Genomic DNA, 14,123 nt, shown 5'->3' with positions numbered 1-14,123 from the left:
GGCCGGGACTTATCTGGGGTCATATCCAACATACAGGCCGGGACTTATCTGGGGTCATATCCAACATACAGGCCGGGACTTATCTGGAGTCATATCCAACATACAGGCCGGGACTTATCTGGAGTCATATCCAACATACAGGCCGGGACTTATCTGGGGTCATATCCAACATACAGGCCGGGACTTATCTGGAGTCACATCCAACATACAGGCCGGGACCTATCTGGGGTCATATCCAACATACAGGCCGGGACTTATCTGGGGTCATATCCAACATACAGGCCGGGACTTATTTGGAGTCATATCCAACATACAGGCCGGGACTTATCTGGGGTCATATCCAACATACAGGCCGGGACTTATCTGGAGTCATATCCAACATACAGGCCGGGACTTATCTGAGGTCATATCCAACATACAGGCCGAGACTTATCTGGGGTCACATCCAACATACAGGCCGGGACTTATCTGGGGTCATATCCAACATACAGGCTGGGACTTATCTGGGGTCATATCCAACATACAGGCTGGGACTTATCTGGGGTCATATCCAACATACAGGCTGGGACTTATCTGGGGTCATATCCAACATACAGGCCGGGACTTATCTGGAGTCATATCCAACATACAGGCCGGGACTTATCTGGAGTCATATCCAACATACAGGCCGGGACTTATCTGGGGTCATATCCAACATACAGGCCGGGACTTATCTGGAGTCACATCCAACATACAGGCCGGGACCTATCTGGGGTCATATCCAACATACAGGCCGGGACTTATCTGGGGTCATATCCAACATACAGGCCGGGACTTATTTGGAGTCATATCCAACATACAGGCCGGGACTTATCTGGGGTCATATCCAACATACAGGCTGGGACCTATCTGGGGTCATATCCAACATACAGGCCGGGACTTATCTGGGGTCATATCCAACATACAGGCCGGGACTTATTTGGAGTCATATCCAACATACAGGCCGGGACTTATCTGGGGTCATATCCAACATACAGGCCGGGACTTATCTGGAGTCATATCCAACATACAGGCCGGGACTTATCTGAGGTCATATCCAACATACAGGCCGAGACTTATCTGGGGTCACATCCAACATACAGGCCGGGACTTATCTGGGGTCATATCCAACATACAGGCTGCAGCTTATCTGGGGTCATATCCAACATACAGGCCGAGACTTATCTGGGGTCACATCCAACATACAGGCCGGGACTTATCTGGGGTCATATCCAACATACAGGCCGGGACTTATCTGGGGTCATATCCAACATACAGGCTGCAGCTTATCTGGGGTCATATCCAACATACAGGCCGAGACTTATCTGGGGTCACATCCAACATACAGGCCGGAACTTATCTGAGGTCATATCCAACATACAGGCCGGGACTTATCTGGGGTCATATCCAACGTACCGGCCGGGACTTTTCTGGGGTCATATCCAACGTACAGGCCGGGACCTATCTGGGGTCATATCCAACATACAGGCCGGGACTTATCTGGGGTCATATCCAACATACAGGCCGGGACTTATCTGGGGTCATATCCAACATACAGGCCGGGACTTATCTGGGGTCATATCCAACATACAGGCTGCAGCTTATCTGGGGTCACATCCAACATACAGGCCGGGACTTATCTGGGGTCACATCCAACATACAGGCCGGAACTTATCTGAGGTCATATCCAACATACAGGCCGGGACTTATCTGGGGTCATATCCAACGTACAGGCCGGGACCTATCTGGGGTCATATCCAACATACAGGCCGGGACTTATCTGGGGTCATATCCAACATACAGGCCGGGACCTATCTGGGGTCATATCCAACATACAGGCCGGGACTTATCTGGGGTCACATCCAACATACAGGCCGGGACTTATCTGGGGTCATATCCAACATACAGGCCGGGACTTATCTGGGGTCACATCCAACATACAGGCCGGGACTTATCTGGGGTCATATCCAACATACAGGCTGGGACTTATCTGGGGTCATATCCAACATACAGGCCGAGACTTATCTGGGGTCATATCCAACATACAGGCCGGGACTTATCTGGGGTCATATCCAACATACAGGCCGGGACTTATCTGGGGTCATATCCAACATACAGGCCGGGACTTATCTGGGGTCACATCCAACATACAGGCCGGGACTTATCTGGGGTCATATCCAACATACAGGCTGGGACTTATCTGGGGTCATATCCAACATACAGGCCGGGACTTATCTGGGATAATTTCCAACATACAGGCCGGGACTTATCTGGAGTCATATCCAACGTACAGGCTGGGACTTATCTGGGGTCATATCCAACATACAGGCCGGGACTAATCTGGGGTCATATCCAACATACAGGCCGGGACTTATCTGGGGTCATATCCAACATACAGGCCGGGACTTATCTGGGATAATATCCAACATACAGGCCGGGACTTATCTGGAGTCATATCCAACGTACAGGCCGGGACTTATCTGGGGTCATATCCAACATACAGGCCGGGACTAATCTGGGGTCATATCCAACATACAGGCCGGGACGTATCTGGGGTCATATCTAACATACAGGCCAGAGCTTATTTGGGGTCGTATCTAATACACAGGTTCATCTACCCCCATAGTTCTCCTCCTGTAAGGAAGTTGACTGATAATCATCGCCCCCCAATGATCATTTGGGCTTCCAGTCCTAGACCAGGAATAGTGGAGCAGCTCTGGAGCACAAAACGCTGCTTTACCATGAGGACCTGTCATACACAGACTCTGCGCACTGTCATCCCCTCCTCCATCCTGGTCATCTATCACAGAAAGGGTTAAAAGACCCCTTTACATTCAAACTAATTGCGTTAGGATTAAAATTAGGGGCAATCAGATAGAAGCGGCGGTGACCCCCACTGATTATAATATCCTGATTGTGGCTCCTTATAATAGACGGCATCTCATAGCCTTCACTTAGATGGAAATCACCAGCAATCATGTCCGTCACCGGGAAGGGGGGGGGGGGGGGGGTCACTGGGGGTCTTGTCTGCCCCCTCAGTCCTGATACAGAAGGAGTAAGGAGAAAACACCCGTCCTGAATAGCAGATGATAAAATATCAAGGACCTAAATATTAACCCTTAGCTGAATGTGTAGTTATATTGTTATATAAAGGGGAAGTATTATAGTAGTTATATTCTTGTATATAGGAGCAGTATTATAGTAGTTATATTCTTGTATATAGGAGCAGTATTATAGTAGTTATATTCTTGTATATAGGAGCAGTATTATAGTAGTTATATACTTGTATATAGGAGCAGTATTATAGTAGTTATATTCTTGTATATAGGAGCAGTATTATAGTAGTTATATTCTTGTATATAGGAGCAGTATTATAGTAGTTATATTATTGTATATAGAAGCAGTATTATAGTAGTTATATTCTTGTATATAGGAGCAGTATTATAGTAGTTATATTCTTGTATATAGGAGGCAGTATTATAGTAGTTATATTCTTGTATATAGGGGCTAGTATTATAGTAGTTATATTCTTGTATATAGGAGGCAGTATTATAGTAGTTATATTCTTGTATATAGGGGCTAGTATTATAGTAGTTATATTCTTGTATATAGGAGGCAGTATTATAGTAGTTATATTCTTGTATATAGGAGCAGTATTATAGTAGTTATATTCTTGTATATAGGAGCAGTATTATAGTAGTTATATTCTTGTATATAGGGGGTAGTATTATAGTAGTTATATTCTTGTATATAGGAGGTAGTATTATAGTAGTTATATTCTTGTACATAGGAGCATTATTATAGTAGTTATATTCTTGTATATAGGAGGCCATATTATAGTAGTTATATTCTTGTATATAGGAGCAGTATTATAGTAGTTATATTCTTGTATATAGGAGGCAGTATTATAGTAGTTATATTCTTGTATATAGGAGCAGTATTGTAGTAGATACATTCTTGTATATAGGAGCAGTATTATAGTAGTTACATTCTTGTATATAGGAGCAGTATTATAGTAGTTATATTCTTGTATATAGGAGCAGTATTATAGTAGTTATATTCTTGTATATAGGAGCAGTATTATAGTAGTTATATTCTTGTATATAGGAGCAGTATTATAGTAGTTATATTCTTGTATATAGGGGGCAGTATTATAGTAGTTATATTCTTGTATATAGGAGCAGTATTATAGTAGTTATATTCTTGTACATAGGAGCAGTATTATAGTAGTTATATTCTTGTATATAGGAGCAGTATTATAGTAGTTATATTCTTGTACATAGGAGCAGTATTATAGTAGTTATATTCTTGTATATAGGAGCAGTATTATAGTAGTTATATTCTTGTAAATAGGAGGAGTATTATAAGTTATATTCTTATACATATGAGGCGGTATTATAGTAGTTATATTCTTGTATATATAGGAGTATTATAATAGGTATATTCTTGTACGTAAGAGGCGGTATTATAGTAGTTTATCTATCAGCTAAATAGACTTGAGAAGTCTACAAAGTAATATCCACCTGGAAGCTCTTTGATCTCTGAATCGAAACCAAATCTGGAATCCATTCCATCCTCGCTCAGCTACCTGTGACTGGGGCCATTATTTCCTGCTGCCCCTTTGATGATATTTCCCAACAGTTACTGATTAAAGGTTTTATTCTGGAACAAATGTCCCTCTTTTTTTTTTTTTTTAGCCATGACCTCTGACCCCCCCCACTCTCCTCCACTCAGTCTACCCTCTTTACCGTAACAATAGGCCTCTTGTTTAGCTGAAGCTGTTGTTCTGTTTACATCCTGTAGGGGTCAGTAGTGAGCATAGAATGTAAATGTCTACATTACAATCAATTTGTATGTAAATATTAGTGTTTTGGGGCTTGTTTTCAGTAATAAAGTAACAGATTAATAGGGCTGTGATGTTCCTTTGGGGGATATAATTGCCATTGTGTGCCTCTTCGTATAGATAGCCCGGTCAACATGGTGCCCCCGGGCCCCTGGCTACTCATTGATGTCTCAAAGGAAGTCTGAGGAAGCATACAGAAGCCTCATTACCGCATCTCAAGTGTGCGTCTCCGAGAACCTCTCCGCCTTGTTTGGCGCTAACCGGCTCCTTGTCCACAGCTGACACTTTTGGCACAATCCCCCTCCCCCCTCCCCTCCATTCTGGATTGAATAGATGGGTCCGAATCCTGAGTTTTTGTCTCTTTACATGTAGAAACTGAACACCTGGGTCTTCTTCAAAGGGGAAGAGGGGGCACATACTTTATAATACATCACCGGTGTTTATTAGAGTAGATTAATAGGAAAGGCGCAGGTGTGCGCGGCGGTGGCGACGAGCGAATGAAAGTGGTGAACGAGAGAATGGACAAAAGGTGTTTAATGTGCGAATGGGGAATAGCGGGGGCGAGAGGAGAGAAGAATTAGGGAGCGTTTATGGAAAACGTAAATCGGCTTCTATCGGGTTAATACGGCGGCATTCACATTGTGCTTTTATCTCTGTGTCATTGTTTCCATTACAGTACATACCAAAAACGTAATCTGTTGCACTATTCTGTACAGCAAAAAAAAAAGTATACATTACAGCCTATATATATATATATATATATATATATATATATATATATATATATATATATATATATTTGTCTATACAGTAGTCCCGCAAGTTACAATATTAATCGGTCCCAGGACGACCATTTTATGTTGAAACCATCATATGTTGAGACCATAACTCTATGGAAACCTGGTAATTGGTTCTGAAGCCACCAAAATGTCATCCAAAAATAGGAAAAAGTGAGAATTAAAGATAAATAAGTAGATAACTAATACAGATAAAGCAAAGCCTTACATATAAAAGTAAGAAAGATCTGCTGGGAGCTGTAAATCACTGTCTATTTAATTGTTTCCCAAAGAGGGTGCCTCCAGCTGTTGCAAAACTACAACTACCCGCATGCCCGGACAGCCGAAGGCTGTCCGGGCATGCTGGGGGTTGTAGTTTTGCAAAAGCTGGAGGCACCCTCTTTGGGAAACACTGGTCTATGTAGAGGACAGAAGTTTCTTCAGGGTCCTGTACAGTACACGCTATGTCCTAAAAATTGTAAAATGGAGCCGCCCTCACCTGGTGTCCAAAGGAGCAGCTAACCCCGGTACAGGTAAAGAGTACAGAACATGTAATACCTCCCTGTACTGTAGGGTCTGCTACCAGACACCAGTCAGTGCATACACTTCAGTAATAGAGATGTCACGAATTGTTCGCCGGCGAACAGTTCCCGGCGAACTTAGCATGTTCGCCTTCGCATCGCCGGGCGAACATATGTGAAGTTCGATTCGCCCGCTATACTTTAACATTGTGGTAAACTTTGACCCTGTGAGTCAGAGTCAGCAGACACATTAAAGCCAATCAGCAGCAGTCCCTCCCTTCCAGACCCTCCTACCTCCTGCACGGACGTCATTTTACCTTCATTCAGCATGCTGCAGGCTTAGAAAGTGAAGGGACAGAGAAGCTGCTCTTAATGTCCTTCAAGCAACTAACTACAGTATTAAAAGGGCTAAAAGTTCAGTTCGTGTGTCTTGCAACAGCTGGAGGCACCCTGGTTGGGAGGGAACCGCTGGTTAAAAGGGGTACTCCGGTGTAAAACTTAATTTCCTTCAAGCAACTAACTACAGTATTAAAAGGGCTATAAGTTCAGTCCGTGTGTCTTGCAACTGCTGGAGGCACCCTGGTTGGGGACCTCTGCTTAGAAGGGGAACTCCGCTGGCAACCTTTTTTTCTCATTGTCACACTAGTGCAAATCACATTTGGTGTGACAGTTGTTCAAATAAAAAATAAAAAATACCTTTTTTGGCTGTGAAATAAAACCAGTGCTGCCTAAAGGGGGGCTCTAACTATGTGCTGCCTAATATGGGGAATCTATGTGCTGCCTAAAGGGGGATCTAAATATGTGCTTTCTAAAGGGGCTCTATGTGCTGCCTAAAGGGAGGCTCTATGTGCTGCCTAAAGGGGGGCTCTAACTATGTGCTGCCTAACATGGGGGAAACCTATGTGCTGCCTAAAGGGGGATCTAACTATGTGCTTGCCTAAAGGGGGCTCTATGTGCTGCCTAAAGGGAGGCTCTACCTATGTGCTGCCTAAAGGGGGGCTCTAACTATGTGCTGCCTAATATGGGGGAATCTATGTGCTGCATAAAGGGGGGATCTAAATATGTGCTTTCTAAAGGGGCTCTATGTGCTGCCTAAAGGGGGGCTCTACCTATGTGCTGCCTAATATGGGGGAATCTATGTGCTGCCTAAAGGGGGGATCTAACTATGTGCTGCCTAATATGGGGGAATCTATGTGCTGCCTAAAGGGGAGATCTAACTATATGCTGCCTAAAGGGGGCTAAAGCACGTTATTACAAATAATTTAGGAATAATAGGTGATTTATGCCCTTTATTGATTAAGACCAGACTCTGCATCAACTATGTAATTTTCCATGGGAGTTTTGCCATGGATCCCCCTCTAGCACGCCACAGTCCAGGTATTAGTCCCCTTGAAACAACTTTTAAATCACTATTGTGGCCAGAAAGAGTCCCTGTGGGTTTTCCATTCGCGAACCGAAAATTTTATGTTCGCAACATCACTATTCAGTAATAAAGGTAAAGAGTAGTACAGAACATGTAATACCTCCCTGTACTGTAGGGGGCGCTACCAGACACCAGTCAGTGCATGCACTTCAGTAATACAGGTAAAGAGTACAGAACATGTAATACCTCCCTGTACTGTAGGGGGCGCTACCAGACACCAGTCAGTGCATGCACTTCAGTAATACAGGTAAAGAGTACAGAACATGTAATACCTCCCTGTACTGTAGGGGGCGCTACCAGACACCAGTCACTGCATACACTTCAGTAATACAGGTAAAGAGTACAGAACATGTAATACCTCCCTGTACTGTAGGGGGCGCTACAAGACACCAGTCAGTGCATGCACTTTAGGAATACAGGGGTTTTACCTGTGAAATATCCATTCTGATTGGTCGGTTCTTCCAGCCATTGATACGTTTTGCTGATTCCATAGCAATGTATGTTGAGTCTGGTTTCAAGTTACAATGGTCCAGAAAAGACCATTGTATTTTGAAACTATTGTATGTTGAGGCCATTGTAAATTGAGGGATCACTGTACATAAGACAGAATTCAATACACAGTGTGAACGCGCCCTAAACATTGTATTTAGTATTTTCTTCATTTTGTCTGCTCCTGGGAAAGCTGGGAGACAACTGATTTACCCACCAGTAAAGCAACCTTAGCAGTTGTCACCCAGCTGTTCCAGACTCCTGAGAGCTACTTCTGGTTTCTCTGCACATAATTTCCGTTAGGAGTGTGGGAAAGCTGGGTGAGGAGATGTTGCTGTGGAGGTGCAGCTGTGTTCTTGTATCATTGTGACACTGTTTTTGTGCTGTTGTGTTGCAGAACTCTTGTGTCATTGTGGTACTGCAGGTGTCTCTGTTGCAGTCCAATGTGACTCTGATCCCACACAGTTGTGGTGCCGTTGTGCTATTATTGCAGCGCAGTAGTGTTAGTGGGATTGTAGTTGCATCATTGCAGTGCAGATGTGACGCTGTTGTAATGAATTTGGGGTGTAAATGTGTCGCTGTTGTAATGAAATTGAGATGCAGCTGTGGTGTTGCTGTACCATTATGACAGTGCAGTTGTTTCACTATTGCAAAGTCATTGTGTTGCAGTTGTCATGCTGTTTTGATGCCATTGTGATGTATTTGGTGTGTAGTTGTGGTGTTTTTGCAGTGCACTTGTGTCCCTGTTGTGCAGACATTGCGATGCAGTTGCTGTACTGTTGGCAATGGTGTTGTGATACATATGGGGTGCAGTTGTGTGGCTGTTGCAGTGTTGTTGCATCATTGTGGTGCAGTTGTTGTACAGTTTGTGACGCACTTGGCTTGTAGTTGCGCCATTGCACTGCAGATGTGACATTATAGTTATGGATTTGGGGTGTAGTTTGGTCGTTGGTGCAATGTCATTGTGATGCAGCTGAGGAGTTTTGACAGTGTAGTTGTTTCACTGTTGCAATGCCATTGTTATGCATTTGGTGTGCAGTTGTGTCCCTGTTGCACAGTTATTGTGGTATAGTTGCGGTACTGTTTGCAAAAGTGTTGAAATGCATTTGATGTGTAGTTGTGTTGCTGTTGCAGTGCAGTTGTGGTAATGTTTGCAATGGTGTTGTGATGCATTTGGGATGTAGTTGTGCAGTTGTTGCTATGACAATGTTGCAGCACAGTTGAGTCTTTGTTACAATGCCATTGTGAGGCAGTTGTTGTACAGCGGCGATGTTGTAGCACAATTGTGTGATGCAATTGTGGTGCTCTTCTTGCAATGCTTGTTGTGATGCATTGTGGGGTGTAGTTATGTAGTTATGCCCCTGCTGCCCTATCATTGTGATGCAGTTTTGATACTGTTGGCAAAGCTGTTGTGATGCGCTTGGGATGTAGCTGTGTTGTTGCAGCACAGATATGATGCTCCTGTGATGACTTTGAGATGGAGTTGTGGTGACGGGGTGGTACTGGTGATAGTGTAGGTTATATTGGCGTTAACCCTTAATTGTCGTGACGCCAGGGTGAGGTTTCCTCAATGTAATGGTCCTACCACCAACCATCCCACAAACGGCAGGGAGAAATAACGGAATGTCCACAGCAGATTTTATGAAGTAAACTTGAAGTAACTTTACTGTATATTTTATGCAATGGCATGTAACACAACAGTCTGTGAGAAAGAACCATGGTACAGGTCCCTCACAGGTTTGCTGGGACTCCGGGATCAATGAGCTTTGTTTGCTAGCCACTGTGCTACTATTTTTTATGACATTTGAGTTTCTAGTAGTCACACAGAATTCAGTGATTTGAGCTTTGAGTAACTCACGTTTAGTGGCTGCGGATTCTTAGGCTTTGGGTCTAGCTTGAACTGATGATTTGTGCTGAGGTGTGCTTCTCTGATAATCCGGAACTAAGAGAGAGAATTTAGTGGCAGCAGCCCCTTATATATTAAGGGGGCGGGACAAAATTCATTGGTCAGCATAACCGGTCAGTCCTGACCCAGTGAACTCTGGGTATCACATGACCCAAAGGTCCTTAAACCATACTACAATTAATTTGAGGTATTCCTATATAACATATTAAATATACATATTCATACATTAAAAAACCATTTATGTGAGGCGACTAGGGGTTAGCCCTACAGGAGAGCCCTCGTGACATGGAGGGACTCTGGCTGAGGGGACTTTAGACAAAGGGACAGGACCAGGTCCTGTACCGGGACACCACATAGTCGTGTTGTTGGTGTTGCAGAGCAATTGTGTTGCTTTTCCAATTGTGGTGTCATTGTCACATTGTTATAGGGATATTGTAGCGCAACTATGTCACAATTGTGGTGCTCTTGCAATGCTGTTGTGATGTATTGTGGGGTGTAGTTAAGTAGTTGTTGCAGTGCAGTTGTGTCCCTGTTACACTGCAATTGTTGTGCAGTTGTGTTACTGTTGTTAATGATGTAGTTGTGTTGTTGTAGCGCAGATGGGATGACGTTGTGAGTTGTTGTTGCAGAGAAATTGTGTCTCTATTGCAACACAATTGTGGTGACTTTGTTCTATTGTTGCAGCGCCATAGTATCATTGTCACAATGTTATAGTATCATTGTCACAATGTTATAGTGATGTTGAAGCACAACTGTGTCACTGTTGCGGTAATATTGCAATGCAATTGTGGTGCTCTTGCGACGCTGTTGTGATGCATTTTGTTGTGTAGTCATGTCATTGTTGCAGCATAGTTGTGTCCCTGTGACACTGTCTTTATGGTGAAGTTGTGTTACTGTTGGCAATGCTGTTGTGATGCATTTTGTTGTGTAGTCATGTCATTGTTGCAGCATAGTTGTGTCCCTGTGACACTGTCTTTATGGTGAAGTTGTGTTACTGTTGGCAATGCTGTTGTGATGCACTTGGGATGTAGTTACGTTGTTGCAGCACAGATGTGATGACTTTGACATGTAGTTGTGTTGTTGTTGCAGAGCAATTGTGTCGCTATTGTAACATCCTTGTGGTACTTTTGTGCCATTGTTACAGCACAGTAGAGTCTTTTGGGGGGGGGGGGGGGGGGGGGGTTGAAGACCTATGCAGAGGAGGAGAGGTGCAGTTGCCCATAGCAACCAATCAGATCGCTTCTTTCATTTTTAAATGGGCCTCTGAAAAATGAAAGAAGCATTCTGATTGGTTGCTATGGCCAAGAGTGAAACAGTTGCCCATAGCAACTCTTGCTGAAAAATGAAAGAAGCATTTTTTTATTGGTTGCTATTGACAAGAGTGGAACAGTTGCCCATAGCAACCAATCAGAAGGCTTCTTAATTTTTTTTTTTAAATGGGCCTTTGAAAAATGAAAGAAGCCTTCTGATTAGTTGCTATGGGCAACTGTTCCACTCTTGTCCATAGCAACCAATCAGAATGCTTCTTTCATTTTACATTCATTTTTCTGCACTGGTTTTGTTAACTCTCTGTCCCCCCCCCCCCCCCCCCCCCGTTGTCACAGTGTTTTTGTGGTGCAGTTGTGATGTTGTAGCACAACTATGTCACTGTGTTGCGGTAACAATGCAACAGAAATGTGCCGCTGTTGTGGTAATGTTGTCGTGGTGCATTTGTGAGACAAACTCCATTCAAATCCAGTATTTATAGTTCACCTGGCAATGTTTTCCAACCAGGGTGCCTCCAGCTGCTGCAAAACTACAACTCCCAACATGCTGGGAGTTGTAGTTTTACAACAGCTGGAGGCACCCTGGTTGGGAAACCCTGCTCTCCTGAGCTGCGGCTCTGTTGTATCTTGGAGAGTGGCCCAGATCTTCATGTAAACTGGGGACGGAAAATCTGGCTACGAGTTCTGGAAATGACGTCTGACTGTAAACAGCACTGACCCCCCCCCCTCTGCTGTGTATTTGTTGCCAAAACATATAAATCATATTTTTTTCCAACACGTGATGAGGAGCCGGAGGGGGTCGGGTGTTGTGCTTTAAAGAGAACAGCACCAAAAAGCCCCCGATCCTAAAACTGATGACCTGGTGGGTGGCCCTACAGTGATCTCGTCTGTGTGGGCCCCGTGAATGTTATATGGGCTACTACTAGTGTTTAGTAGGATTTATTGGGGGAACTCTGCTGACTATTGGGGGAACTTCGCACTTTGATAGCATTCACTCTTCTGACTCCTCTCATGAAGGGGGCACCTTGGCAGTATTGTGTTTTGGGGGGTGCTCTGCTGACACTACTTCTGAGGGGACATTTTGTTGTTAGTATTGCTTATGAGTGGGCACTTTGCTGCCATCATTGCATATTGGGGGCGATCTTTGGGGGCACTTTGGCAGCATTGGTTGTTGCGGCACTCTACTGGCACTGCTTATAAGTGCGCACTTTGTTGGCATCATACTGACATTGCTTATGAGAGGACAGTTTGGCAGCATTGTATAAAACATGAGGCGCTCTGCTGACACTGCCTATGAGGGGGGTACTTTGGCACTATTGCATATTGGGGGCACTCTGCTGACACTACTTATGTGGGGGCACTTTAGCAACATTGTATATAAGGGGCACTTTGCTGACGCTGCATATGACGGGGCACTTTAACAGCATTGTACATTGGGGGCACTCTGCTGACACTGCCTATAAGGGGGTACTTTGGCACTATTGTACATTGGGGGCACTCTGCTCACACTGCTTATGTGGGGGCACTTTAGCAACATTGTATATAAGGGGCACTTTTCTGACGCTGCTTATGAAGGGGCACTTTAACAGCATTGTACATTGGGGGCACTCTGCTGACACTGCCTATAAGGGGGCACCTTGGTATCATTGTATATTGGGGCACTTTGCTGAGACTGCTTATGAGGGGGCACTGGGCAGCATTGTTAGGGTAATTTTTTTAATCAGCATTGAGTATTAAGGGTGCCCAGGCGGCATTTTGGCAGCATTGGTTATTTGGGTGGTTTTGCAGACACTGCTTATTAGGGAGTATTGTGGCAACATTGTATATTGGGGTTGCTCTTCTTGCACTGCATATGAGGGGGCACTTTGCTTGTCGTAGTGTTTATTGGGGCACTCTGCTGACAATGTTTATGAGGGGGCACATTGCTGAAATTATTATTTGGGGCCCCCTGTTAACTGCATATAAAGGGGCTCTTTGCTGGGATTTTTGTTTATTGGGGTACTCTGCTGAAAATTATTAAGGGGCACTTTGTGGTAATTTTTTTATTGGGGGCACTTTGATGACAATGCTTATGAGGGGGCACTTTACTGGCAGTATTGTTTACTGTGGTTCACACATTGCTGGCAGTATTGTTTATTGGGGGCACTCTGCTGACTGATTATCGGGGCACTCTTTTGGCAGTTTATGTGCGGTCACTCTGATAATACTGAATAAAGGCACTTTAGCGCTCACTATAGAGGTGCGGCCTGTACTTATATTTAGGGAATAGAAGAAATATTTTATGGTGCGCTTCACTCAAGTCACCATTAAAATTATTCTTTAAAGTTACTAAGTGTGCCCCAAAGTCCATGGCTTATGATAGTACATGAGCATTATAGGAGGAGCGGCTGATATCTGTCCTACCTATGGAGGTTTGACTATGGGGGGCAGGGAGGTGTATTGCATCCTATTGAAGACCAGGCCTGAAATGGCTGATAACAGAGAACAATTGTTTGTACTAATTAGTTTTCAATTACTTATATTTGTTTTTCCTCATTTACAGCTTTTCTCTGAAGAATCCAACAACAGGACATTGATGGAGAAGATGGAGGCCGAACAGATGAGAGGCCGGCAGCACATTGAGGCCCTGGAGGCCCGGCTGGAGGTCAGTGAGGTCCTCCTCTATAATGAACCGCACCGAGAACTGCAGATGGAAATGTCCTTTTAATTCCCATTACATCCTATAATGTGGGCAATTGTGTGTCCTGAGAGCGCAGCCCGGGCTCCCCCAACAATGGGGTCATTCACAGCCGCATCAACCTCGTCCCCAGCATTTCCTGCCCCTTCTGCAATAGGAAAAAAGGGACATGGCGAAATTCAGGGCTGAAATTGGCAAAAAAAAA

General features: G+C 44.2%; 1 protein-coding gene across 3 annotated transcripts in view; it reads left to right on the top strand.

Moving 5' to 3' along the window:
* The window catches only part of LMNTD1 (lamin tail domain containing 1), a 79,691-nt gene that overhangs the window by 46,978 nt on the left and 18,590 nt on the right, over positions 1-14,123 (top strand). For all 3 annotated transcript variants that reach the window (XM_056517599.1, XM_056517598.1, XM_056517600.1), the window contains one exon: positions 13,784-13,885. In XM_056517599.1, coding sequence (XP_056373574.1) covers positions 13,784-13,885 — 102 coding nt within the window. The remainder of the gene's footprint in view (positions 1-13,783; positions 13,886-14,123) is intronic.

The sequence above is a fragment of the Hyla sarda genome, chromosome 4 (assembly GCF_029499605.1).
Source record: "Hyla sarda isolate aHylSar1 chromosome 4, aHylSar1.hap1, whole genome shotgun sequence".
Taxonomy (NCBI): domain Eukaryota; kingdom Metazoa; phylum Chordata; class Amphibia; order Anura; family Hylidae; genus Hyla; species Hyla sarda.
This window is presented reverse-complemented; position numbering and strand designations above follow the sequence as displayed.